Genomic DNA, 24,213 nt, shown 5'->3' on the forward strand with positions numbered 1-24,213 from the left:
GGTCTCAGAGGAGAGATGGAAAGAATTGTCCACGTTCTCTCAAAGCCACTATACTGTTAATACATAAGACATGCAGGGCCTTCCCATCCCAGAGAACAGACACAGGGCCAGTTGTGCAGAAACACAGATTTACTGTGGCTTCCTCTCCCCTCCTGACTTAGTTTTTTTTGTTGCTTTGGCCACCTGTAAAAGCTGGAGTATAATTTTTTAAGGGATCTTGGGAAGGGGATTTGGATACACTGGTGCCATCTCCTGGTCAGAAAGAAACTTCAAACAAATAAGTTTGTACAAATACAGTACCCAAGATCTCCTATTTATACTTAACAAAAATATAAAGTGCAACATTTAAAGTGTTGGTTTCATGAGCTGAAATAAAAGATCCCAGAATCTTTCCATATGCACAAAAATGCTTATTTCTTTCAAATCTTGTGCACAAATTTGTTTACATCCCTGTAAAATAACATTTCTCCTTTGCCAAGATAATCCACCACCTCAACAGGTGTGGCCTAAGCCGATTAAACAGCATGCTCATTACATGGGTGCACTTTGTGCTGGGGACAATAAATGGTCACCCTAAAATGTGCATTTGTCACAACACAATGCCACAGATGTTGAAGGAGCATGCAATTGGCATGCTGACTACAGGAATATCCACCAGAGCTGTTGCCAGAGAATTTAATGTTCAGTTCTCAACCATAAGCCGCCTCCAACGTTGTTTTAGAGAATTTGGCAGTACGTCCAACCGGCCTCACAAGCACAGACCACGTGTAACCACGCCAACCCAGGACCTCCACATCCGGCTTCTTCACCTACAGGGATCATCTGAGACCAGCCACCCGGACAGCTGATGCAACTGAGGAGTATTTATGTCCGTAATAAAGCCTGTTTGTGGGGGAAAAAATTATTCCAATTGGCTTGGCCTGGCTTCCCAATGGGTGGGCCTGGCTCCCAAGTGTGTGGGCAGGCCCACCCATGACTGCGGCCCTCCCCAGTCATGTGAAATCCATAGATTAGGGCCTAATTAATTTATTTCAATTGACTGATTTCCTTATATGAACTGTAACTCAGTAATATCTTTGAAATTGTTGCATGCTGCCTTTATATTTTTGTTCAGTACACATAACTTTAAATAAAGGTATATTGTCACATTAGGCCAGAGTTATGCTTGGTCCAGTCTCCTTCACCAGCCATGTATTTTAATCAAATCAAATTTCGGGAAGCCATTTGATTACCTTTTCGGGAGTCTTATGGCTGGGGGTAGAAGCCGGTGCCTTTTGGACCTCGACTTGGTGCTCCAGTACCGCTTGCCGTGCGGTAGCAGAGACAGTTGCAGAGGGAGGTGTTTAGTCTCAGGGTCCGTCCTTAGTGATGAGCTTTGGGGGCACTATGGTGTTGAACGCTGAACTGTAGTCAATGAATAGCATTCTCACATAGGTGTTCCTTTTGTCCAGGTGGAAAAGGGCAATGTGGAGTGCAATTGAGATTGGGGTAGTATGCAAATTGGAGTGGGTCTAGGGTTTCTGGGATAATGGTGTTGATGTGAGCCATGACCAGCCTTTCAAAGCACTTCATTGCTACAGACGTGAGTGTTACGGGTCGGTAATCATTTAGGCAGGTTACCTTAGTGTTCTTGGGCACAGAGACCATGATGGTCTGCTTTAAACATGTTGGTATTACAGACTAGGTCAGGGACAAGTTGAAAATGTCAGTGAAGACTGCCAGTTGGTCAGCGCATGCTCAGAGTACACGTTCTGGTAATCTATCTGGCCCTGCGGCCTTGTGAATGTTGACCTGTTTAAGAACAGCTGATGCTCTCATACATGCTTCAGTGTTGCTTGCCTCGAAGCACACATAGAAGTTATTTAGCTCGTCTGGTAGGCTTTTGTCACTGGGAAGCTCAGGACTGTGCTTCTCTTTGTAGTCCGTAATAGTTTGCAAGCCCTGCCACATCCAACAAGCATCAGAGCCGGTGTAGTACGATTCAATCTTAGTCCTGTATTGATTCTTTGCCTGTTTGATGGTTCGTCGGAGGGCATAATGGGATTTCTTATAAGCTTCCGGGTTGGAGTCCCACTCCTTGAAAGTGGCAGCTCTACCCTTTAGCTCAGTGCGGATGTTGCCTGTAATCCATGGCTTCTGGTTGGGGTATGTATGTACAGTCACTGTGGTGACAACGTCATCGATGCACTTATTGATGACTCTAAGTAGGGTTAGTTTTGACTGCCAATATCCTGACAGTGTATTGTTTTTACATGGAATAAAGGTTAACAAGAAAGCAATTCTCAATGGATAAAACATATCAACATTAATCTATTTATTGGTTTCCCAACAAGCCTCTGGACACTGCTGGTATGAACTGTTTTCTGAGCATATGAAGGTCAAGATTACTTCTACCTTTCTAGATGTACAGCAGCATTCGTTCCATTTAAGCTACATCTTTGAAAGGTTGGCAGACAACAAATCAGGACAGTGTGACTAATAATTTGGAGATAGAACTCCATTCCATGTTTTGAAAACAGCTCTACTCTATGAGCTAGGTGATTTACCAAGGTGGTTATAAGTGTATATTTGAAACCTCTATCATTTTACAACCTTAAAGCGAGCATCCAAATCAGGACTGGTTAAGAATCTTGCCTACTACGTTGCACACGTCTATTGTTTTAATCCGCCTGTGAGCTTCTTTCTGTTGGCTATCAGCTGCCACCGTTGGAGAACAAAAGGTACCTGAATAGATTCAGGAGTGAAATGAAGGGAACAGCTGCATCCAGGGACCAGTACCTATGCTGCTGATCTGACTCAAGCTCCAATCTGAATTCTCCCTCTGCCTCATCTAAATGTGTCACAGGTCTGGGGTAGATAGGGAGATGTGGCTCAGTTTGAGATAGTCCACCTCACCCTCTCCTGGTCTGCACCTATTACACAGAGCTATAGGTCCACACAAACACACAAGAGGGCACATCTGTAAATGTCTGTTGTACATGCATGTAAGACCAACTCTTCAAACTTTATTCATTTAAAAAACACTTATTAACAGTTGATTTTTCTGATCTGCAAAGGGATTCATACCCAATGTACAGACTGAAGGGCTGACCAAACTGCCCTCACACACCAGGGTATTTCTCATTACAAAATGTAAATAATTTTCTGTAGTCCAGAGCTCCTGGATTTGTCCATCTTTTTCACTGGCAGAATAAGAGATGAGCATTTGCATCCAACTAAACAACACACTGTAGTCCGTACTAACACTGGAATTATAACCCAGCCACAAAGCCAAGGATATATCAATTCAAATTCTTAACCCAGACTGATCTAATTCTTGGATTGTGGGGTAAGAAGCAGTTGGTGTGAATTCTGTTTGCAGTCTGATGCTTCTAACCCTTTCTCTCCTCTATATAACCAGAACCAGCCATATCAAGCTAAAAGAGTGAACATTTACGTGTTCAGGAAAAGAGCGAAAGAAGAATAGCATTTGCTGCGTTTGACACACCACTTCCACTGGAGAAATGTACTGTCAGTCCTTTGCTGGCACAGTGCAAGCAACATGGAGGTCAGCAGCATCCATTGATTGGTGTCTGGTGATTTACAGATCCATCACCACCTCCTCCAGTCTTTTCACCATCTCCAACATACCCCTCTTGCACGCCTAGAGTTCTAGGGGTAAAATTTAAGAAAATCGAATCAAAATTATATTTGTCACATGCACCGTAAACAACAAGTGTAGACTAACAGTGAAATCCTTAGGAGTGTAGACCAGTCATCTATGGTAGGCAGCACTCTACAGGCAGATCTGTTAAGAACAGAACACACTATTCAAACCCAAATAATTGTCATCACTTGCTGAGAGACTGCTTAAAAAAAAAGGTCCAAATGCAACAGTTAGTATCACAATATAAAATCCTTTCTGGGTAACTATTAAGTACCTTACTGAGATTGTTTATTTTTTTAAACAATTTTTAAATAAAAACAAAAATAGATTCTTAGCAAATATCAATTTCTCAAGCAAGAATTTTGCGAGGACTATCTGGGAGTTGTCTAAATGGGGAGGGGAAACCGTAAAACTAGCTGTTTAAGTGATAATGCCCGAGAAGCCGGTGTTTGGATTAATGATAATGGTGCCGGAGGAGATGGCTACCTTTTTACGGTCCCCTAACCAATCGTGCTATTGTGTGTGTTTTTTCCCATTATTTGTCACTTATTTTGTACATCATGTTTCTGCCACCCTCTCTTATCACCGAAAAGGGCTTCTAGATTTCAGGACAGCGATTACCCACCCGTACTTCAAGATTTTTTTATTTAACGAGTCGGACGCAACGCATTTACTCCAGACACCCGACAAGGCCCTTATCCCCGTCATTCGCAGGAGAAAGAGACACAGATATCAGGGACGTAGGTCTGGGTGCCTTGGAAGGATCAGACTTGCGAGTGGGTAATCTGCCTTTACCATCAGTCCTATTAGCCAACATACAATCACTGGACAATAAAATAGACGAACTACGAGCACGCAGGATAGAACAGCCGCCTCTGGTTAGACAAGGGGTGGCGGTCTATGTACATTTGTAAACAACAGCTGGTGCATGAAATTTAAGGAAATCTGGAGGTTTTGCTCACCTGAAGTAGAGCCTTGTCACAAGATAAGCCGTAGACCACACTATTTACCAAGAGAGTTTACATCTATATTTTTCATAGCTGTCTATATACCACCACAAACCAATGCTGGCACTAAGACCGCACTCAATGAGCTGTATATTGCCTTCAGCAAACAGGAAAACGCTCATCCAGAGGCGGAGTCTGGGACTTTAAATCCGTTTTACCTCATTTCTACCAGCATGTTAATGTGCAACCAGAGGGGGAGGGGGGACTCTAGACAACCTTTACTCCACACAGAGACGCATACAAAGCTCTCCCTCGCACGCCATTTGTCAAATCTGACCATAATTCTATCCTCCTGATTCATGCTTACAAGCAAAAATTAAAGCAGGATGCACCAGTGACTCGGTCAATAGAAAAGTGGTCAGATGAAGCAGATAATTACCTACAGGACTGTATTGCTAGCACAGACTGGAATATGTTCCGGGATTCTTCCAATGGCATTGAGTACACCACATCAGTCACTGGCTTCATCAATAAGTGCATCAATGACATTGTCACCACAGTGACTGTACGTACATATCCCAACCAGAAGCCATGGATTTACAGGCAACATCCACACTGAGCTAATGAGTACAGCTGCCGCTTTCAAGGAGCGGGAGACTAACCCGGAAGCTTATAAGAAATCCCGCTATGCCCTCCGACGAACCATCAAACAGGCAAAGTATCAATACAGTACTAAGATTGAATCGTACAGGGCTTGCAAACTATTACAGACTACAAAGGGAAGCACAGCCGCGAGCTGCCCAGTGACACTACCATATCAGACGAGCTAAATTACTTTATGCTCGCTTCGAGGCAAGTAACACTGAAACGTATGAGAGAATCAGCTGTTCCGGACGACTGTGTGATCACGCTCTCGCAGCCAATGTGAGTAAGACCTTTAAACAGGTCAACATTCACAAAGCCGCTGGGCCAGACGGATTACCAGGACGGTAATCTGAGCATGCGCTTTTCAACCTGTGCCTGATTGAGTCTGTAATACCAACATATTTCAAGCAGACCACCATAGTCCCTGTGCCCAAGAACACTAAGGTAACCTGCCTAAATGACTACCGACCCGTAACACTCACATCTGTAGCGATGAAGTGCTTTGAAAGGCTGGTCATGGCTCACATCAAAACCATTATCCCAGAAACCCTAGACTCACTCCAATTTGCATACTGTCCCAACAGATCCACAGATGATGCAATCTATAATGCACTCCGCACTGCCCTTTCCCACCTGGACAAAAGGAACACCTATGTGAGAATGCTCTTCATTGAGTACAGCTCAGCATTCAACACCAAAGCTCATCACTAAGCTAAGGACCCTGGGACTAAACACCTCCCTCTGCAACTGAATCCTGGACTTCCCAACGGGTCACACCAAGATGGTAAGGGTAGGTAGGTAACAACACATCCGCCACGCTGATCCTCAACATGGGGACAACTCAGTGGTGCGTGTGCAGTCCCCTCCTGTACTCCCTGTTCGCTCATGACTGCATGGCCAGGCACGACTCCAACAACATCATTAAGTTTGCTGATGACACAACAGTGGGAGGCCTGATCAATGACGAGACTGACCTCCTCCCTATAGGCTAAGACCTGGCCGTGTGGTGCCAGGACAACAACCTCTCCTCAACGTGATCAAGACAAAAGGAGATGATTTTGGACTACAAGAAAAGGAGGACCGAGCACGCCCCGATTCTCATCGACAGGGCTATAGTGGAGCAGGTTGAGAGCTTCAAGTTCCTTGGTGTCCACATCACCAAAAAACTATCATGGTCCAAACACACCAAGACAGTCATAAAGAGGGCACGACAAAGCCTATTCCCCTTCAGGAGACTGAAAAGAATTGGCATGGGTCCTCAGATCCTCAAAAAGTTATACAACTGCCCCAGTGAGAGAATCACTGCCTGGTATGGCAACTGCTCTGCCTCTGACCGCAAGGCACTACAGAGGGTAGTGCATACGGCCAAGTACATCACTGGGGCCAAGCATACTGCCATCCAAGGACCTCTATAGCAGGCAGTGTCAGAGGATGGCCCTAAAAATTGTCAGAGACTCCAGCCACCCTAGTCACAGGCTGTTCTCTCTGCTACCGCACGGCAAGCGGTACCGGAGCACTAAGTCTAGGTCCAAAATACTTCAGGTTCTACTCCTAAGCCATAAGATCCCTGAACAGCTAATCAAATGGCTACCCAGACTATTTGCATTACCACCCCCCTCTTTTACACGGCTCTTACTGTTTATCATCCGTACATCCTCATTTTAACTCCACTTACATGTACATATTACCTCGACTAACCGGTGCCCCCGTACATTGACTCTGTACCGGTACCCCCTGTATATAGCCTCGCTATTGTTATTTTACTGCTGCCCTCTAATTATTTGTTACTTTTACTTTTTCTATTGTTTACTTAACACTTTTCTTTTCTTAAAACTGCATTGTTGGTTAAGGGCTTGTAAGTAAGCATTGCACTGGAAGTTTGTACAGGTTGTAACCTGTTGTATTTGGCGCATGTGACAAATAACATTTGATTTGGAGAGTAGATTGGCAAGGTGTTGTTAGGCCCGAGACGAAGTCGGCAAACCATGCCAATATATCCTCCAAACACCACCTTCAAGGGCATTATCACTTTTATACAACGGTTTACCAACTTATTAAAATGATATTTGTTTTTAAATTGGGGGATTAATTTATTCATACCATTTATCCTTCCACGAGATATAGTCCGGACACAAATCTAGGCTTTGCTCCCCAAGTCATTAAATCTTTTTGTTCTGTATCAATGGATGCGACCCAGTCGTTCTATTGCCATACTGGCTGGCAACGTTCTTATCCCTTGCTTGATAGCCAACTACAGCTAACTTAGTCACGTCAAACAGCGCAGCCATAATAACAGCAAAGTAGCTGCATTTGCTTAAGCTGTTTTTTTGTGACATTTATCTGGATACATTCATAACACTAAGCTAATGATGATCAATTTAACATGGCATAGAAAATGTGCTCTCGTCAGAACACTGTTGTTCAGGAGTTAGCCTAACGCGTTGTCCGGGTTAGGGTTTGGCCGGGGTAGGCCTTCATTGTAAAATATTATTTGTTCTTAACTGACTTGCCTAGTTAAACAAACGTTATACTAAAAAAGAAACAATCACTTCAAACTGAAGCTGAAAAGACCGCAAACTAGCTGCATTTCATTTCACCTGTTTTCTGTTGACATTACTTTGTATATATCCATATAAATGATGCCGACTCATGATAGACTGGCTGAGAAAAGTTGGCTGCCCGTCTCGTCCCCACCCCTGAAAGTTCATTACTATGGGACTGCTGGAGATTAAATGTCAATATTGAAACAATGTTGCAAATATCAGAGAGATGGACAGCAAATTTCCATTATTGAAAACCAAATGCTATCCTAAAAGAAATAGGCAATATTGTTTTTATGCTTTTACAGTGGAGATCAAGTTTATAAATTGTCTGGCTGGGCTGATGAGACACTGGATTGAGCAGTGAGATGGAACAGAGTAAATAGGCATTTCAACATCATAGCTTTAGCCAGTGGTAACTTGTTGAATAGACACTGACTGGAATGCAGTTTTAACCAATCAGCATCCAGTATTAGACCCACCTGTTATATAATAACTAATTAACCACCATGTGATGTCACCAGGCAGACCTTCCATCCCATCAAAACAAGCTGAAATTTCAGGTGGTCTATTCAAACAGCTCGTACATTAAAAGGGTATTATCAAAATTTTACAGTACTATTCCAACCTCAGTGTGGAAATATGTGGAGTATCTTCCACCTTTAAAATGGACCAGAAATATTTTATTGACATACAGTACCAGTCAAAAATGTGGACACATCTACTCATTCAAGGGTTTTTCTTTATTTTTACATTGTAGTATAATAGTGAAGACATCAAAACTATGAAATAACACATATGGAATCATGTACACAAAAAAAGTGTTAAACAAAATGTTATATTTGAGAATCTTTAAAGTAGCCACCCTCCGCCTTGACGACAGCTTTGCACACTCTTGGCATTCTCTCAACCAGCTTCATGAGGAATGTTTTTCCAACAGTCTTGAAGGAGTTCCTACATATGAGCACTTGTTGGGTGCTTTTCCTTCACTCTGCGGTCCAACTCATCCCAAACCATCTCAATTGGGTTGAGGTCAGGTGATTGTGGAGGCTAGGTCATCTGATGCAGCACTCCATCACTCTCCTTGGTCAAATAGTCCTTACACAGCCTGGAGGCGTGTTTTGGGTCATTGTCCTGTTGAAAAACGATAGTCCCACTAAGCGCAAAGCAGATGGGATGGTGTATCACTGCAGAATGCTGTGGTAGCCATGCTGGTTAAGTGTGCCTTGAATTCTAAATAAACCACAGTGTCACCAGCAATGCACCCATTACACCATCATACCTCCTCTTCCATGCTTCATGGTGGGAACCATCCGTTCACCTACTCTGCGTCTCACAAAGACATGGCAGGTGGAACCAAACCTCTCAAATCAGACCAAAGGATAGATTTACACCAGTCTAATGTCCATTGCTCGTGTTTCTTGGCCCAAGCAAGACTCTTCTTATTGGTGTCCTTTATTAGTGGTTTCTTTGCAGCAATTCAAACATGAAGGCCTGATTCACACAGTCTCCCCAGAACAGTTGATATTGAGATGTGTCTGTTACTTGAACACTATGAAGCATTTATTTGGGCTGCAATCTGAGGCTGGTAACTCTAATGAACTTATCCTCAGCAGCAAAGGTAACTCTGGGTCTTCGTTTCCTGTGGCGGTCCTCATGAGAGCCAGTTTCATCATATCGCTTTTTTTCTTTTACCTTTATTTAACTAGGCAAGTCAGTTAAGAACAAATTCTTATTTTCAATGACGGCCTAGGAACAGTGGTGTTTTTTGGTTTTCACGACTGCACTTAAATATACTTTCAAAGTTTCTTAATTTTTCAGGATTTAATGACCTTTATGTCTTAAAGTAATGGTGGACTGTCATTTCTCTTTTCTTATTTGAGCAGTTCTTGCCATACTATGGACTTGGCCTTTTACCAAATAGGGCTATCTTCTGTATACCACCCCTACCTTGTCACAACACAACTGATTGGCTCAAATGCATTAAGAAGGGAAGAAATTCCACACATTTCCTTTTAACAAGGTACACCTGTTAATTGAAGTGCATTACAGGTGACTACCTCATGAAGCTGGTTGGACCGCAGAGTTAAGGAAAAGCAGCCAAAGTGCTTCAAAACTGTTGGAAAATAATTCCAGGTAAAGCTGGCTGAGGGAATGCCAAGAGTGTGCAAAGCTGTCATCAAGGCAAAGGGTGGCTACTTTGAAGAATCTCAAATATATTTTGATTTGTTTAACACTTTTTTAGTTACTACATGATTCCATGTGTGTTATTTCATTGTTTGTCATCACTAACATTCTACAATGCATAAAATAGTAAAAATAAAGGAAAACCCTTGAATGAGTAGGTGTCCAAACTTTTCACTGGTACCGTATGTATGTATGTATGTATGTATGTATGTATGTATGTATGTATGTATGTATGTATGTATGTATGTATGTATGTATGTATGTATGTATGTATATACACTGCTCAAAAAAATAAAGGGAACACTTAAACAACACAATGTAAATCCAAGTCAATCACACTTCTGTGAAATTAAACTGTCCACTTAGGAAGCAACACTGATTGACAATACATTTCACATGCTGTTGTGCAAATGGAATAGACAACAGGTGGAAATTATAGGCAATTAGCAAGACACCCCCAATAAAGGAGTGGTTCTGCAGGTGGTGACCACAGACCACTTCCCAGTTCCTATGCTTCCTGGCTGATGTTTTGGTCACTTTTGAATGCTGGTGGTGCATTCAGTCTAGTGGTAGCATGAGACGGAGTCTACAACCCACACAAGTGGCTCAGGTAGTGCAGCTCATCCAGGATGACACATCAATGCGAGCTGTGGCAAGAAGGTTTGCTGTGTCTGTCAGCGTAGTGTCCAGAGCATGGAGGCGCTACCAGGAGACAGGCCAGTACATCAGGAGACGTGGAGGAGGCCGTAGGAGGGCAACAACCCAGCAGCAGGACCGCTACCTCCGCCTTTGTGCAAGGAGGAGCACTGCCAGAGCCCTGCAAAATGACCTCCAGCAGACCACAAACGTGCATGTGTCTGCTCAAACGGTCAGAAACAGACTCCATGAGGGTGGGATGAGGGCCCGACGTCCACAGGTGCAGGACGTTTGGCATTTGCCAGAGAACACCAAGATTGGCAAATTCACCACTGGTGCCCTGTGCTCTTCGCAGATGAAAGCAGGTTCACACTGAGCACATGTGACAGACGTGACAGAGTCTGGAGACGCCGTGGAGAACGTTCTGCTGCCTGCAACATCCAGCATGACCGGTTTGGCGGTGGGTCAGTCATGGTGTGGGGTGGCATTTCTTTGGGGGGGGCGCACAGCCCTCCATGTGCTCGCCAGAGGTAGCCTGACTGCCATTAGGTACCGAGATGAGATCCTCAGACCCCTTGTGAGACCATATGCTGGTGCGGTTGGCCCTGGGTTCCTCCTAATGCAAGACAATGCTAGACCTCATGTGGCTGGAGTGTGTCAGCAGTTCCTGCAAGAGGAAGGCATTGATGCGATGGACTGGCCCGCCCGTTCCCCAGACCTGAATCCAACTGAGCACATCTGGGACATCATGTCTCGCTCCATCCACCAACGCCACGTTGCACCACAGACTGTCCAGGAGTTGGCGGATGCTTTAGTCCAGGTCTGGGAGGAGATCCCTCAGGAGACCATCCATCACCTCATCAGGAGCATGCCCAGGCGTTGTAGGGAGGTCATACATGAACGTGGAGGCCACACACACTACGGAGCCTCATTTTGACTTGTTTTAAGGACATTACATCAAAGTTGGATCAGCCTGTAGTGTGGTTTTCCACTTTAATTTTGAGTGTGACTCCAAATCCAGACCTCCATGGGTTGATAAATTTGATTTCCATTGATAATTTTTGTGTGATTTTGTTGTCAGCACATTCAACTATGTAAAGAAAAAAGTTTAATAAGTTTAATAATTAATTTAATAAGAATATTTCATTCATTCAGATCTAGGATGTGTTATTTTAGTGTTCCCTTTATTTTTTTGAGCAGTGTATATATATATATGTAAATAACACGCAGGTATATTTTGTTTTGGACTGAGCTGGGCCTTTAAAACCTTTTACATTTCAAATTGATTTGTTTCATAGGTTGCGCATGTGAAGTAGACTGGTTAATAACAAACACATAAATCAAAATAGCAGCTGTGAGTAAAGGATACAAGGTGAACTGAAAGTCTGCTCCCACAGTGGCTGACATGATTGCATGCCAGGTTCCTCTCCTCCAGGTCTCAGAAGCAGCAGCCGTTGGCTTTGTCCACTGTCCGCAGGACCTGCGTCATACTCTCCCTGTCCTGGAGATAGAGCAAAGTGCAGGATGTCAGTGGATAAGTAGCAAAAAATATAAACGCAAGCTTCATCCTCCAGTTTGAGACTACAGTGTTTTACCCTTACCTCACCTTCTAAAATGGACCAGTATTTATTATGAGTTTAGACAAAGTGTTGTCAAGGTTGTGTTCACTAGTAGGCACGAAGTGGAATAAAAATATCTGAAACAGAGAGGTACTGAACTTTATGTCCCATAATAAATATGACCCAGAACCAGCAGATGCCCAAGAACCAGTGAACTTCAAAAAGGTAGCAGCAAAGTCTCACCTGCACATTGAAAGGCACAAAAGAGACAAGACTGTAGTCTTGTATGACCCCTGCGAATTTCTCATTTAGTTTGAGGAACTTCCTAAAGAAAGGGTCAGCAGCCAAGTGATCCAGCAGATATGTCAGGTCCATAACATCTGTGTAGAAGTCCAGGTTGAAAGCTATCCCAGAGACAAAGTGCAAAAATGAACTAAATCCCCCAGCTAAAAGACAAACTGTCAAATCAAACACTTCTGAGTCAAACTGTGGGAATATAGCCATACAACGCCCATATTCATCATCACTCAGGACGTCTCATCAAATCAAATGTTATTGGTCACATACACATGGTTAGCATCTCACCTAGTTTGCTGTACTGCTCGATGAGGTCCATCTTGGAGAGGATGTTGACGTGGGGTAGCTCCACGTGTAGCATGGTGGACAGGGAGGTGCACAAGACCGAGATGAACGTAGCTGGGTCAGCGCAGTAATGAGAGTCCACAAGGTGCACTATAGTCAGCTGAGTGTTTAAAGAGGGAGTGTTAGTGAGAGTGCAGGGATTCAATTATATGGCTCAGGTTATCTCGGGTGAAATGTGATGACATTCATTCTTGAAACTGGCTGCCCCCTCGGAGGTGAGCCGGGTGCCCTGTTCAAAGCCTAGGCTAGATTATAAAGCATGTGGAGTAATGAGTTGGCTTATACTTTTATTAAAAGCAAAAGTGATTGCTTTTAATAAAAACGCGTTATCTGCCTTCCCAATGAAAACTAGTTTGAAAATTCAAACATATTTTGTGGAAAGGGATGCGTTTCTGAACAATGAACCATGCTGTTCGATTTGAGAAGGGCGCTCCTCCCTCACTGATTTTGCCCGTTAATGTCACAGCCCATTGACTGGTGCACTGCTGCTCAGGTTATTAGAACTTTTCAGTGATATGAGCACAACCTCTAGGCCCTATGACTCAACACAAATAAAGCACAAGCCCATAAACACCAATACAAATAGCTACTTGTCAACGTCCCAAATTCTCCATCAATACAGCAAACAATACATTTCTTAAATTAGGCTAAATTATTAGCGGAGTTGAGTTTTGATAACTTTCGCTAGCAACAACAACATCCGCCTCAATTAAAGAGAACGGAGATGAGCGTATCATCAGCTATTATGGGCCAAGCGCAGGGTTTCCCAAACTCGGTCCTCAGGACCCCAAGGAGTGCACGTTTTGGGTTTTGCCATAACACTACACAACTGATTCTAATAATCAGCAGGCGTTGAAAAAAACATCAACGAATCATCAGGATTTGTATCGGCTGTGTAGTGTTAAGGCAACAACCAAAACGTGCACTCCTTGGGATCCCGACGTGGACCGAGCGGGTATAATATGTGGAATGTTCCAACAACGGGACGGTGCCAAGATGGCTGCTTGAACAGACGCTTTTTTACCGAGCTCCGTACCAAACTTCAGAAAGATTGTGAAAAATTAAAAAAAAAAAAAAAGTTTAGTCATTATTATCTTTATTTGTTCAAGATATAAGACCTTTCCTGTGACTGGAATGATAATTGGATCATTTATTTCAGCATGTCCATGCAAAGTCGTGACAAAAAAAGAAAGGAAAAAGTTAGCCGTTCTATTGCTAATCAACAAGAGAGAAACGTGCTTATAGACAACTGCCATAACTACACTTGGCCTATGGATAATATCATGCTTTCGAATGCTGAAGATGACGAATTCCCCTCTTTACCGGTTACTCCGTGCAAACCTCCACCCTCCAAAAACCCAACATGAACTCTGACATCGTGGCTACCCTCTCCTTACTCATCAACTCCAGGTGTGACACCATTGAGAAAATGGTAGGTGCGAACACCATGGTTATCGAAGGCTTGAAAAGACTGTGGAGTTTGCATGTGGTGAAATTAATGATGTGAAAACGAGAGTGGCAAAAGTTTTAAAAAATGTGGAAAGGGTGGAAAAGAATAACAATGTCTACCATAGACGTCTCAATGATCTGGAACAATACACAAGAAAATGGAACCTGAGACTCTACGGCTTGCCAGAGGTGGAGAAGGAAGATGTGCGAGGAGAGGCTATCCGTATCTGCCAAGACGTTTTGCCTGCAGAGAAGAACAAAGTTGGTGATACCATCGACGTTGTACATCGCCTCGGCAAGAAGCAACAGCAAAGCGATTCAAGACCCAGGGGTATCATCATCCTATTCACTACCAGATTCTACAGGGATGCTGTCTGGAAAGCTGCTAGGAAGAACGCCTTCCTTCAGAGCCATGGTATGCGTTTCGCCGAGCATCTCAGCCCGGAAGACATAGAAAGAAGGAACAAGTTGTGGCCAACGATCAAGATAGCACGAAGTGAGGGGAAGGCTGCTTACTTCGTAGGAGGACGAGGTTTCATCAACGGTTCAGAAATCCATATTCCTCCCTAAAATCTCACCAGAAGGAACAGGTTGATGGTTTCAGCCATGGTATTCTCATTTTCCTTATGTGGTTTACCTAACAAGCATCAGGTGACTATTTTACAGGAATACTCAGGTATTTCAATTCATTAGTTTGTTCTTGTATGACCAGAAGTCCTATTTTGTTTACAAACTTACGAAGAAGATTGAAAGCTGAATTTATGTTTTATGTATACAGTAACTAAGATGCTGTTTTAAATGGCATACAGGTCTGCTCTGACTTTACACGGTTATTGTTCTATTTAGTTATTAATACTTATTTCCAAAAAGGTCTTAGGAACGTTTATATGTAAAACATTTTGTTATTCAATTATTTTATGATCAGTTTTCATATGTACTTAATATAGTAGGTACCCTTTTATTTAAATTATTATTTGTTGTTTTATTTCTCAGAATAGTTCCTGATTACACTAAAGAGGGTTTTTAGTCTCTCTTACTACAAGAACCCTTGGTTTGGTCTTGAACATAATTTCCAGTTGAGTTGAATTTCAAAGGTTATGGAATAAGCTATTTTCACTTTAAATTGACTTAAATGGTGCAGATCTCGGTTCCTTGTCGTTTACGTTCACTGCTCCTACTTCTTTGACTCAGCCTACTACAGTTTATACTTTTATATAATCTTTGTTGTTTTGTCTTTGTCTATATTATCTCTTAATGCTAGGGGGTTACGAAACAGTGTGAAGCGCAAGGCCTTATTTTTATTTGCTAAACAATTTCGAACAGATTTTAGCTTTTTTCAAGAGTCTCACTCAATTTCTGCTGATGCCAACTTCTGGAGGTCACAGTGGGGCAACGATATTTGGCTTTCCCATGGATCTGAACGCTCTGCTGGTGTCACTACAATGAAAAATACCTTTGGTATTTTGTGACCCAAAGGGGTCAAACATCAAACATCTAAAGAACAATAAATCACCAGGTGTTGATGGAATTACAACAAGTAGCTCCTTCCTATTTGAAGTCTTTTTAGAGAGTATTAAAAACAATGTTCTCCCTCCTACAATGAGTCAGGGGTTAATAACACTGATACCTACGCCTAAAAAAAGAAGTGCTGCTCATCGATAACTGGCGTCCAATTTGTCTTCTTAATAATGACTATAAGATATTAGCCTCACTACTTGCAAAAAGAATTAAAGAAGTCCTGGACGCAATCATTGATGAAACACAGTCTGGCTTCATGAGGAACAGACATATTTCTAACAATGTCAGACTAGTATTAGACGTACTTGACTACTCAGACCTAATAACTGAGGATAGCTTCATATTATTTTTTAGATTTTTATAAAGCATTTGACACAGTAGAGCATCAGTTTCTCTTCCACTCCCTTGAGAGACTTGGCTTTGGGGATTTTTTCTGTAAGGCTATTAAGACTCTCTATGCAAATGGTAACAGCTCTATCAAATTGAAATATGGCACCTCACCTAGATTTGAGTTAAAGAGAGGAATTAGGCAAGGTTGTCCTATCTCTCTGTACCTGTTTTTATTAATCACCCAACTTCTTGCAAATTCTTTAAATAATAGTCCTGTACAAGGTATTTCCATAGCTGGTAAAGAAATTATTATAAGCCAGCTGGCTGACGATACTACACTTTTTCTGAAAGACGCTAACCAAATTCCCATATCGATCAATGTGATACAATCCTTTTCCAAAGCGTCTGGTCTATATCTTAACATTAAGATATGTGAACTCATGGCTGTCAAAGATTGTGTGACACCTTCATATTATGGTATTCCAGTAAAAGAAGAACTTACATATTTAGGCATAACCATTACAAAGGATCAGAAGTCTAGAGGCTTACTAAATTTTAACACTCTTATTAAAAAAAAACTGAAGAATCTAAATCAATGGCTACAGAGGGACTTATCTTTAAAAGGTAGAGTCCTAATAACCAAGGCTGAAGGTATCTCTAGACTAACATATGGTGCTCTATCTTTATATCTTGACCGTAAAATAAGCAAGGAGATAGACCAGATGCTTTTCAACTTTCTTTGGAGAAACCGTACCCATTACATTAGGAAAACTGTTGTAATGAACACTTATGAGAATGGTGGACTGAATTTTCTGGATTTTACTACTTTAAATAATACTTTCAAGATCAATTGGATAAAACAATTCCTAAGAAGACCCACTTCTATCTGGAATTTTATTCCTCATCATGTCTTCTCTACTTTTGGTGGCCTTAACTTCATGTTGTTTTGCAATTATAATATTGACAAAGTTCCAGTGAAACTTTCTGCTTTTCATCGGCAGGTTTTCTTGTCATGGTCCTTAATTTATAAACACAATTTTTCTCCACACAGATATTATATATGGAATAATCGGGATATATTGTATAAAAATACCTCTCTGTTTTTAGAATATTGGTTCAGAAATAATATCCTATTGGTGAGCCAACTGGCAGAGGGTCTTTTACTCAGTTATAAAGAATTCTTATCACTTTACAAGGTCCCTGTAACACCTAAAGATTTTGCAATTGTTTTAGATGCCATTCCCTCAGGTGTTGCTATGTTATTCAGGAACATGTCAAGACCTGACCCTCAGAGCCTACCTTCTATTGACCCTGTTGACTCATCAGTAGGAAAGATTTGTTTCTCTTTTGGTCCATTCAACAACAGAGCGATACGATCCTTGTTTCAGCAGGATGTTGTATCTATACCTTATGTCATGCCTTATTGGAATGGATTTATTGATAATATCTGTTGGAAAAAAGTTTGGATGTTGCCACACACATACCTACTTGTTAACAAAATTAAGGAAGTTTCCTTTAAAATTATTCATAAATATTATCCTGCCAACCACTATATGAAGAAGTTCAAGGAAAACATCAACTCCAATTGCTCCTTTTGTAATGACCACCCAGAAACAGTTGTGCATCGTTTTTGGCATTGTATGCATGTAAGAAAACTGTGGCAAGACATCAGTAGGTTTATAATTGAACACATTTATGAAGATTTTACACTATTGTGGAGAGATGTACTGTTTGGATTCTTGACATACAATAGAAATAAGCAGAATCATTTTTATGTAATTAATTTCATTATTCTTTTGGCCAAATTTCATATACACAAATGTAAATTTACAAACAGAAAACCACATTTTCGTACCCTACAAAAAGAAATTGAACTGTATTTTAAGACGGTTAAATGCTCTACTAACAAAAAAGCTGTTAGAATTGTAAGTATATGTATGTCCCTTAAGGTCCTTGTGTAATTGTAATGTGATATTGTACCCCCTAGCGCGATTGTCCATTGTTTGTAATCTATGTATGCTTGTGTTCCCTCATGTGCTTTATGTATTGATTTGTTGTTCATAAAAAAAATTTTTTTTTTAAATGTTCCAACAACTTCGTAAATAACAAGGTTGCCAACAAACAACACAAAGTCGTATAGCGGCAGCATAGAATACCAGGTAGGGAGCGGGCAACTTTGTTGAGTTTTTCCACACCACGTTTTTTCTGAAAGATGTCCATGGACAAACAATAATAAGCTACGTGGTGAGTTGATGCCTATTCGGCAGCTAGTTAGCTAGGTGAATTGATCATGCTACTTTTGTATGTGTTCGTTGGCATCTTTGTTATATACGAAGTGTTTTAACAGATTCCTGATGAAACGTTCCACAAATTATACCTACCATGGGAAACTAGCCAGGTTAGCGCAGATACGTGTAAACATCTTTTACGGACTAACATCTTTAAATTAATATGCACATTTTTATAATTTTGCTAGTTAACACCAGTGGTGGAAAAAGAACACAATTGTAAAACTTTTAATAAAAGTAAAGACACCTTAATAGAAAATGAAAAGTAACAACGTTACTACTTGAGTAAAAGTCTTTAAATATTTTATTTAAATATACTTCAAAAGTGAATGTAATTGCTAAACTACTTTATCAAAAGTAATAATTTCAAGTTCCTTTTAGTAAACAAACCAGATAGCACATTGTTTGTTTTTTTTCTTTAGGAATGTAGTGAAGTAAAACGTGTAAAATCTAAGAAGTACCGATACCAGCCCACACTATAAGTAGTACTTTAAAGTAATGTTACTTAAGTACTCTACAACACTGCGCATTGAATGCTATTCTAACCAATGTCATGCGTAGTGATGATGCGCCAGCTAGCTATTCATATTGCAGCCAGCTTGCTAATTAGCAGCGTAGTAAAAGTATCAAGACAATAAGCTAAAAGAACAAGCAAAGTGCTACTCAAAAGACATAAGAACAAATACGTGTTGTAAATGTTACTGCACGAGTGAAATGTACTAACCAGCACCAACTTCGCCACCTGCCGCCATTAAATTTGGTTATTGGAAAACTTAGACAACACTGCTGTGAAACAAGTAAGAGTAACTACTTTCGGGTCACGGTTTCCGGAATCTTTCAGAATGAAAGTCCCACCCTGTATACTAAGTAAAGGAATAGTTAGGGCCAAAATGAGCACAATTATCGATATCTTTGACTTCTTATCATACAAAGAACTACTTATTTCTATTAGATTATATAAGAAAAAAAATGTTCAAGCCTAAATGGTCAACGTTTTGTGTGTGTACGTGTATCATTAATTGCAACTTAAAAGTGTATTGTAATGACAATTGTTCCTTGTAATGAATGAACAATTGTCCAGAGAGAGGATTGCGTTTACGAATTGACGGTTTATTTATTTATTTTTAATTTTACCCCCCTTTCTCCACAATTTCGTGGTATCCAATTGTTAGTAATTACTATCTTGTCTCATCGCTACAACGGGCTCGGGAGAGACGAAGATCGTAAAAGCCATGCGTCCTCCGAAACAAAACCAAACCAAGCCGCAGTGCTTCTTAACACAGTGCGCCTCCAACCCGGAAGCCAGCTGCACCAATGTGTCGGAGGAAACACCGTGCTACCTTGGTTGGCGCACACTGCGCCCGGCCCGCCACAGGATTCGCTGGTGCACGATGAGACAAGGATATCCCTATAGACAAGGATATCCGGCCAAACCCTCCCTAACCCAGACGACGCTAGGCCAATTGTGCGTCGCCCCACGGACCTCCCGGTCGTGGCCGGCTGCGATAGAGCCTGGGCGCGAACCCACTGCGCCACCTGGGTGGCCCGAATTGACGGTTTATTAACCCAACTTTACACAGGCTACTGTTTGGCCGTAGCCCACGCCAAATAAATGAAAGATACCCTACAAACCAACCGTGACCTTCTCTTGTGAAACCCAGACATAAGAGAGAACAATGGCTAAACCTGGTCTTAACTTCCAATGCTCCACCCCCCTGCCCAACCCCCCTCCACGCCACTCCGCCAACGAACAGGATGCCCGGCATCAGAACATTCCCTTGATTGGCAGATAGCAAGTTGATTGGCATGTCAGACCCCGCGAACACTGGGTACTGGCAAGTACAACACAACCAACTAATAGCCTAACACACAGCTGTCTGTACGGGTCGCTACAATATGTATGTTGTCGCATTAACTCTCAACTTACAATGGCTAGTCCGAAATCATAATATTTTTTTCTTGTGCTTTATGCTATTTGCCTCATGAGAACATCACTACTCTGGATGGTTCTGACCTAGAATATGTGGACAACTACAAATACTTAGGTGTCTGGCTAGACTGTAAACTCTCCTTCCAGACTTATATTAAACATCTCCAACCCAAAATCAAATCTAGAATCTATTTCGCCACAAAGCCTCCTTCACTCACGCCGCCAAACTTACCCTAGTAAAACTGACTATCCTACCGATCCTCGACTTTGGCGATGTCATCTACAAAATAGCTTACAATAATCTACTCAGCAAATTGGATGCAGTCTATCACAGGGCCATCCGTTTTGTTACCAATGCCCCTTATACCACCCACCACTGCAACCTGTATGCTCTAGTCGGCTGGCCCTTGCTACATATTCGTTGCCAGACCAACTGGCTCCAGGTCATCTATAAGTCTATGCTAGGTAAAGCTCCGCCTTATCTCAGCTCACTGGTACGCGCTACAGCAGGTATATCTCACTGGTCATCCCCAAAGCCAACACCTGCTTTGCCCACCTTTCCTTTCAGTTCTCTGCTGGCAGTGACTGGAACGAATTGCAAAAATCGCTGAAGCTAGAGACTTATATTTCTCTCACTAAATTTAAACATCAGCTATCTGAGAAGCTAACCGATCGCTGCAGCTGTACATAGCCCATCTGTAAATTGCCCACCCAATCTACCTACCTCATCCCCATATTGTTTTTATTTACTTTTCTGCTCTTTCGCACACCAGTATCTCTACTTGCACATCATCATCTGCTCATCTATCACTCCAGTGTTAATCTGCTAAATTGTAATTCCTTCACTACTATGGCCTATTTATTGCCTTACCTCCTCACGCCATTTGCACACACTGTATATAGACTTTCTTTTTAAAAAAAAGTTTATTGGGGTGGCCTAGTGGTTAGTGCATTGGACTAGTAACTAAAAGATTGCAAGATCAAATCCCTAAGCTGACAAGGTACAAATCTGTTGTTCTGCCCCTGAACAAGGCAGTTAACCCACTAGGTTGTCACTTAAAAATAAGAATTTGTTCTTAACTTACTTGCCTGATAAAATGTGTAACTCTGTGTTGTTGTTTATATCGTACTGCTTTGCTTTATCTTGGCCAGGTCGCAGTTGTAAATGACAACCTGTTCTCAACTAGCTTACCTGGTTAAATAAAGGTTAAATAAATGCATTTACCCAACCGTGGGTCAGACTGTTTGTTCCCACACTCGAGACCCTGACTCTCTATTCTAACCACCTCTCGCTGGCTTTGTCTACATGTTACCTGATGAAATTGCTGTACAATATGATCTTGTTGCCATCTAATACACATTCAAATGTCATAAATCAACACTGCAGAGCTCTCCCTGTCCTCTGCAGTGCCCTGATTGTATTACTGCTGATCATATCTGGAAATGTGCATCTACACCCTGGCCTATCTACTGTTGCTAGCCCCAATTATAACCTGTGCTCTGATATCTGCCTCACTGATTTCTGCACACTAACACTAGAAGCTTAAAATGTATCAATTGAAAGTGTGTGTTCACAGCTCCAGTCCAGATGTGTTGGTCATTACTGAGACGTGGTTTAAGAAAGTGTTTTGAACACTGATGTTAACCTTTTCTGGTTATAATCTTTTTCGGCAAGACAGTGGCAATCTTTACCATTGAACACCTTCAGTGCTCGGTTGTCTCAACCATCTCTGTCTCCAAACAGTTTGATTTGCTGGTTTTAAGCATTAAACTTTCAAATAGCTCTTTGTTGACTTACGAACATAGACAACCGAAAGCAATTTACCTACACATTATACTCTGTCCAGCATACATAGCAAGCACACATAATTTGCCAAGTGTAATCACATTTTCAGATACATATACAAGATGTACACCAAATGATCCAAATCTAGTCAAACATTTATTTTCTGACACTTCATTTGTTGTGGTAGCATATAGAAGAACACAGAGCACAAACATACAGAATTTCCATCGACGCAAACATTCACCTGGTGAAATGCCCAGTCCACCTAAGTAAAATAATGTATTAATGTGTTCAATTGGTGGTGTTTTGAGGTAGTGATAATACCTGTGAATGTGAAATCCTCACATTGGGTAGCCATAGCAATTGACATAAAAACAGAGTGTTTGTTTTCCAAACCATTCCTTTTGGAGGAAGTATTAATCGATTTTGACTTAAGGGTATGAGAGAGTGTATGTTGTATGAGTTGACAGAAAACAAAGTACTTAGAAAGTTGGAGCTGAATAATGAATGAAAGCTCTATACTTTCATATGAATTTAAGATAACTTATTCATTTTGAACGACTTGAAATAAGTCACCGTATGAATTGTTTTTACACAAGTTATTAAAAGGAAGTCATGAGTTTGAGGACAATCACATTTTATGGAATGCCTTTTGTGTAATGAATGATGCATAAAATTAATTAAGTCATCCTATCAATTGTATTGGAGGGTTTATTGAAATAATCTTTATGCACATATTCTGGATTTGAAATGATGATCATCTATTAAATATTATGTTGCATGATTCTCTAAATTTTCATTTTGTCTTTCAGGAACTGAAAGCCTGGGACATTTGAGACGTTATGTGACTCGCCAAGGGCATTTGCTGAAATCAGAAAGAGAACCAAGTGGAAGTTGTTGATCTTTTTGTAAATATAAATATATTGTTTAAATTCATGAGTATTATTTTTTATAAATTAGCCCAAAATTCTAAACTTGTTTTTCAATTTGTCATTATGGGTATTGTGTTTAGATTGAGGAAGAAAATGATTTGAATCCATTTTAGAATAAAACTGAAAGTAACAAAGTGGAAAAGTCAAGGGGTCTGAATACTTTCCAAATGCACTGTAATTTGTAATTGATGAAATGTCAGTACTTCAGTGTTATGGAATTAGTTGCTTATTAGGCTATATATCAATGTGTGCCCGATACCGCCCTTCATCTCTGATTCTCTGCTGGGCACACAATATCAAGTGCCGTGGGAAGATGTTTGGGGATAGGGGTGCTGCACATTTTTTGGCCCGTGCTATAGACGGCTATATCGGTCCGCTAATACAGGACTAGTAAAAGCCCAGTGCACTACTTTTGTGAGAGAAAGAAAGCATATATACAGCACCAGTCAAAAGTTTGGACACACCTACTCTTTCAAGGGTTTTTCTTTTTTTACTATTTTCTACATTGTAGAATAATAGTGAAGACATCAACTCTATGAAATAACACATATGGATTCATGTAGTAACCAAAAAAGTGTTAAACAAATCAAAATGTATTTTATATTTCAGATTCTTCAAAGTAGCCACCCTTTGCCTTGATGACATGTGTGCACACTCTCGACATTCTCTCAACCAGCTTCACGAGGAATGCTTTTCCAACAATCTTGATGGAGTTCCCACATATGAGCACTTGTTGGGTGCTTTTTCTTCACTCTGCGGTCCAACTCATTCCAAACCATCTCAATTGGGTTGAGGTCGGGTGATTGTGGAGGCCAGGTCATCTGATGCAGCACTCCATCACTCTCCTTGGTCAAATAGTCCTTATACAGCCTGGAGGTGTGTTTTGGGTCATTGTCCTGTTGAAAAACAAATGATAGTCCCACTAAGCGCAAAGCAGATGGGGTGGCGTATCGCTGCAGAATTCTGTGGTAGCCACAATGATTAACTGTGCCTTGAATTCTAAATTAATCACTGACAGTGTCCGTCCCCTCACCCATGTGCGGGCGCGAACCAGGGACCCTCTGCACACATCAACAACAGCCACCCACGAAGCATCGTTACCCATCACTCCACAAATGCCGCGGCCCTTGCAGGGCAAGGGGAACTACTACTTCAAGGTCTCAGAGCAAGTGACGTCA

At 41.4% G+C, this 24,213-nt stretch overlaps 2 protein-coding genes across 2 annotated transcripts in view; both read right to left on the bottom strand.

The window, feature by feature from the left end:
• Positions 1 to 2,907, bottom strand: part of LOC112223182 (AT-rich interactive domain-containing protein 1A) — a 33,214-nt gene extending 30,307 nt beyond the window's left edge. The window contains exon 1 of the mRNA XM_042304426.1: positions 2,779 to 2,907. The gene's annotated coding sequence lies outside the window, so the exon portion shown is untranslated. The remainder of the gene's footprint in view (positions 1 to 2,778) is intronic.
• Positions 2,908 to 2,985: 78 nt separating this feature from the next.
• On the bottom strand, positions 2,986 to 14,859 carry LOC112223184 (GPN-loop GTPase 2). Its single transcript, XM_042304384.1, is given in 7 exon segments — positions 2,986 to 3,605; positions 3,607 to 3,651; positions 11,971 to 12,017; positions 12,019 to 12,102; positions 12,404 to 12,564; positions 12,746 to 12,902; positions 14,830 to 14,859. Coding segments are annotated over 7 exon segments (549 nt in total). The 3' UTR covers positions 2,986 to 3,580.
• Between the last annotated feature and the right edge of the window lie 9,354 nt (positions 14,860 to 24,213).

Source organism: Oncorhynchus tshawytscha, linkage group LG23 (genome assembly GCF_018296145.1).
Source record: "Oncorhynchus tshawytscha isolate Ot180627B linkage group LG23, Otsh_v2.0, whole genome shotgun sequence".
NCBI lineage: Eukaryota > Metazoa > Chordata > Actinopteri > Salmoniformes > Salmonidae > Oncorhynchus > Oncorhynchus tshawytscha.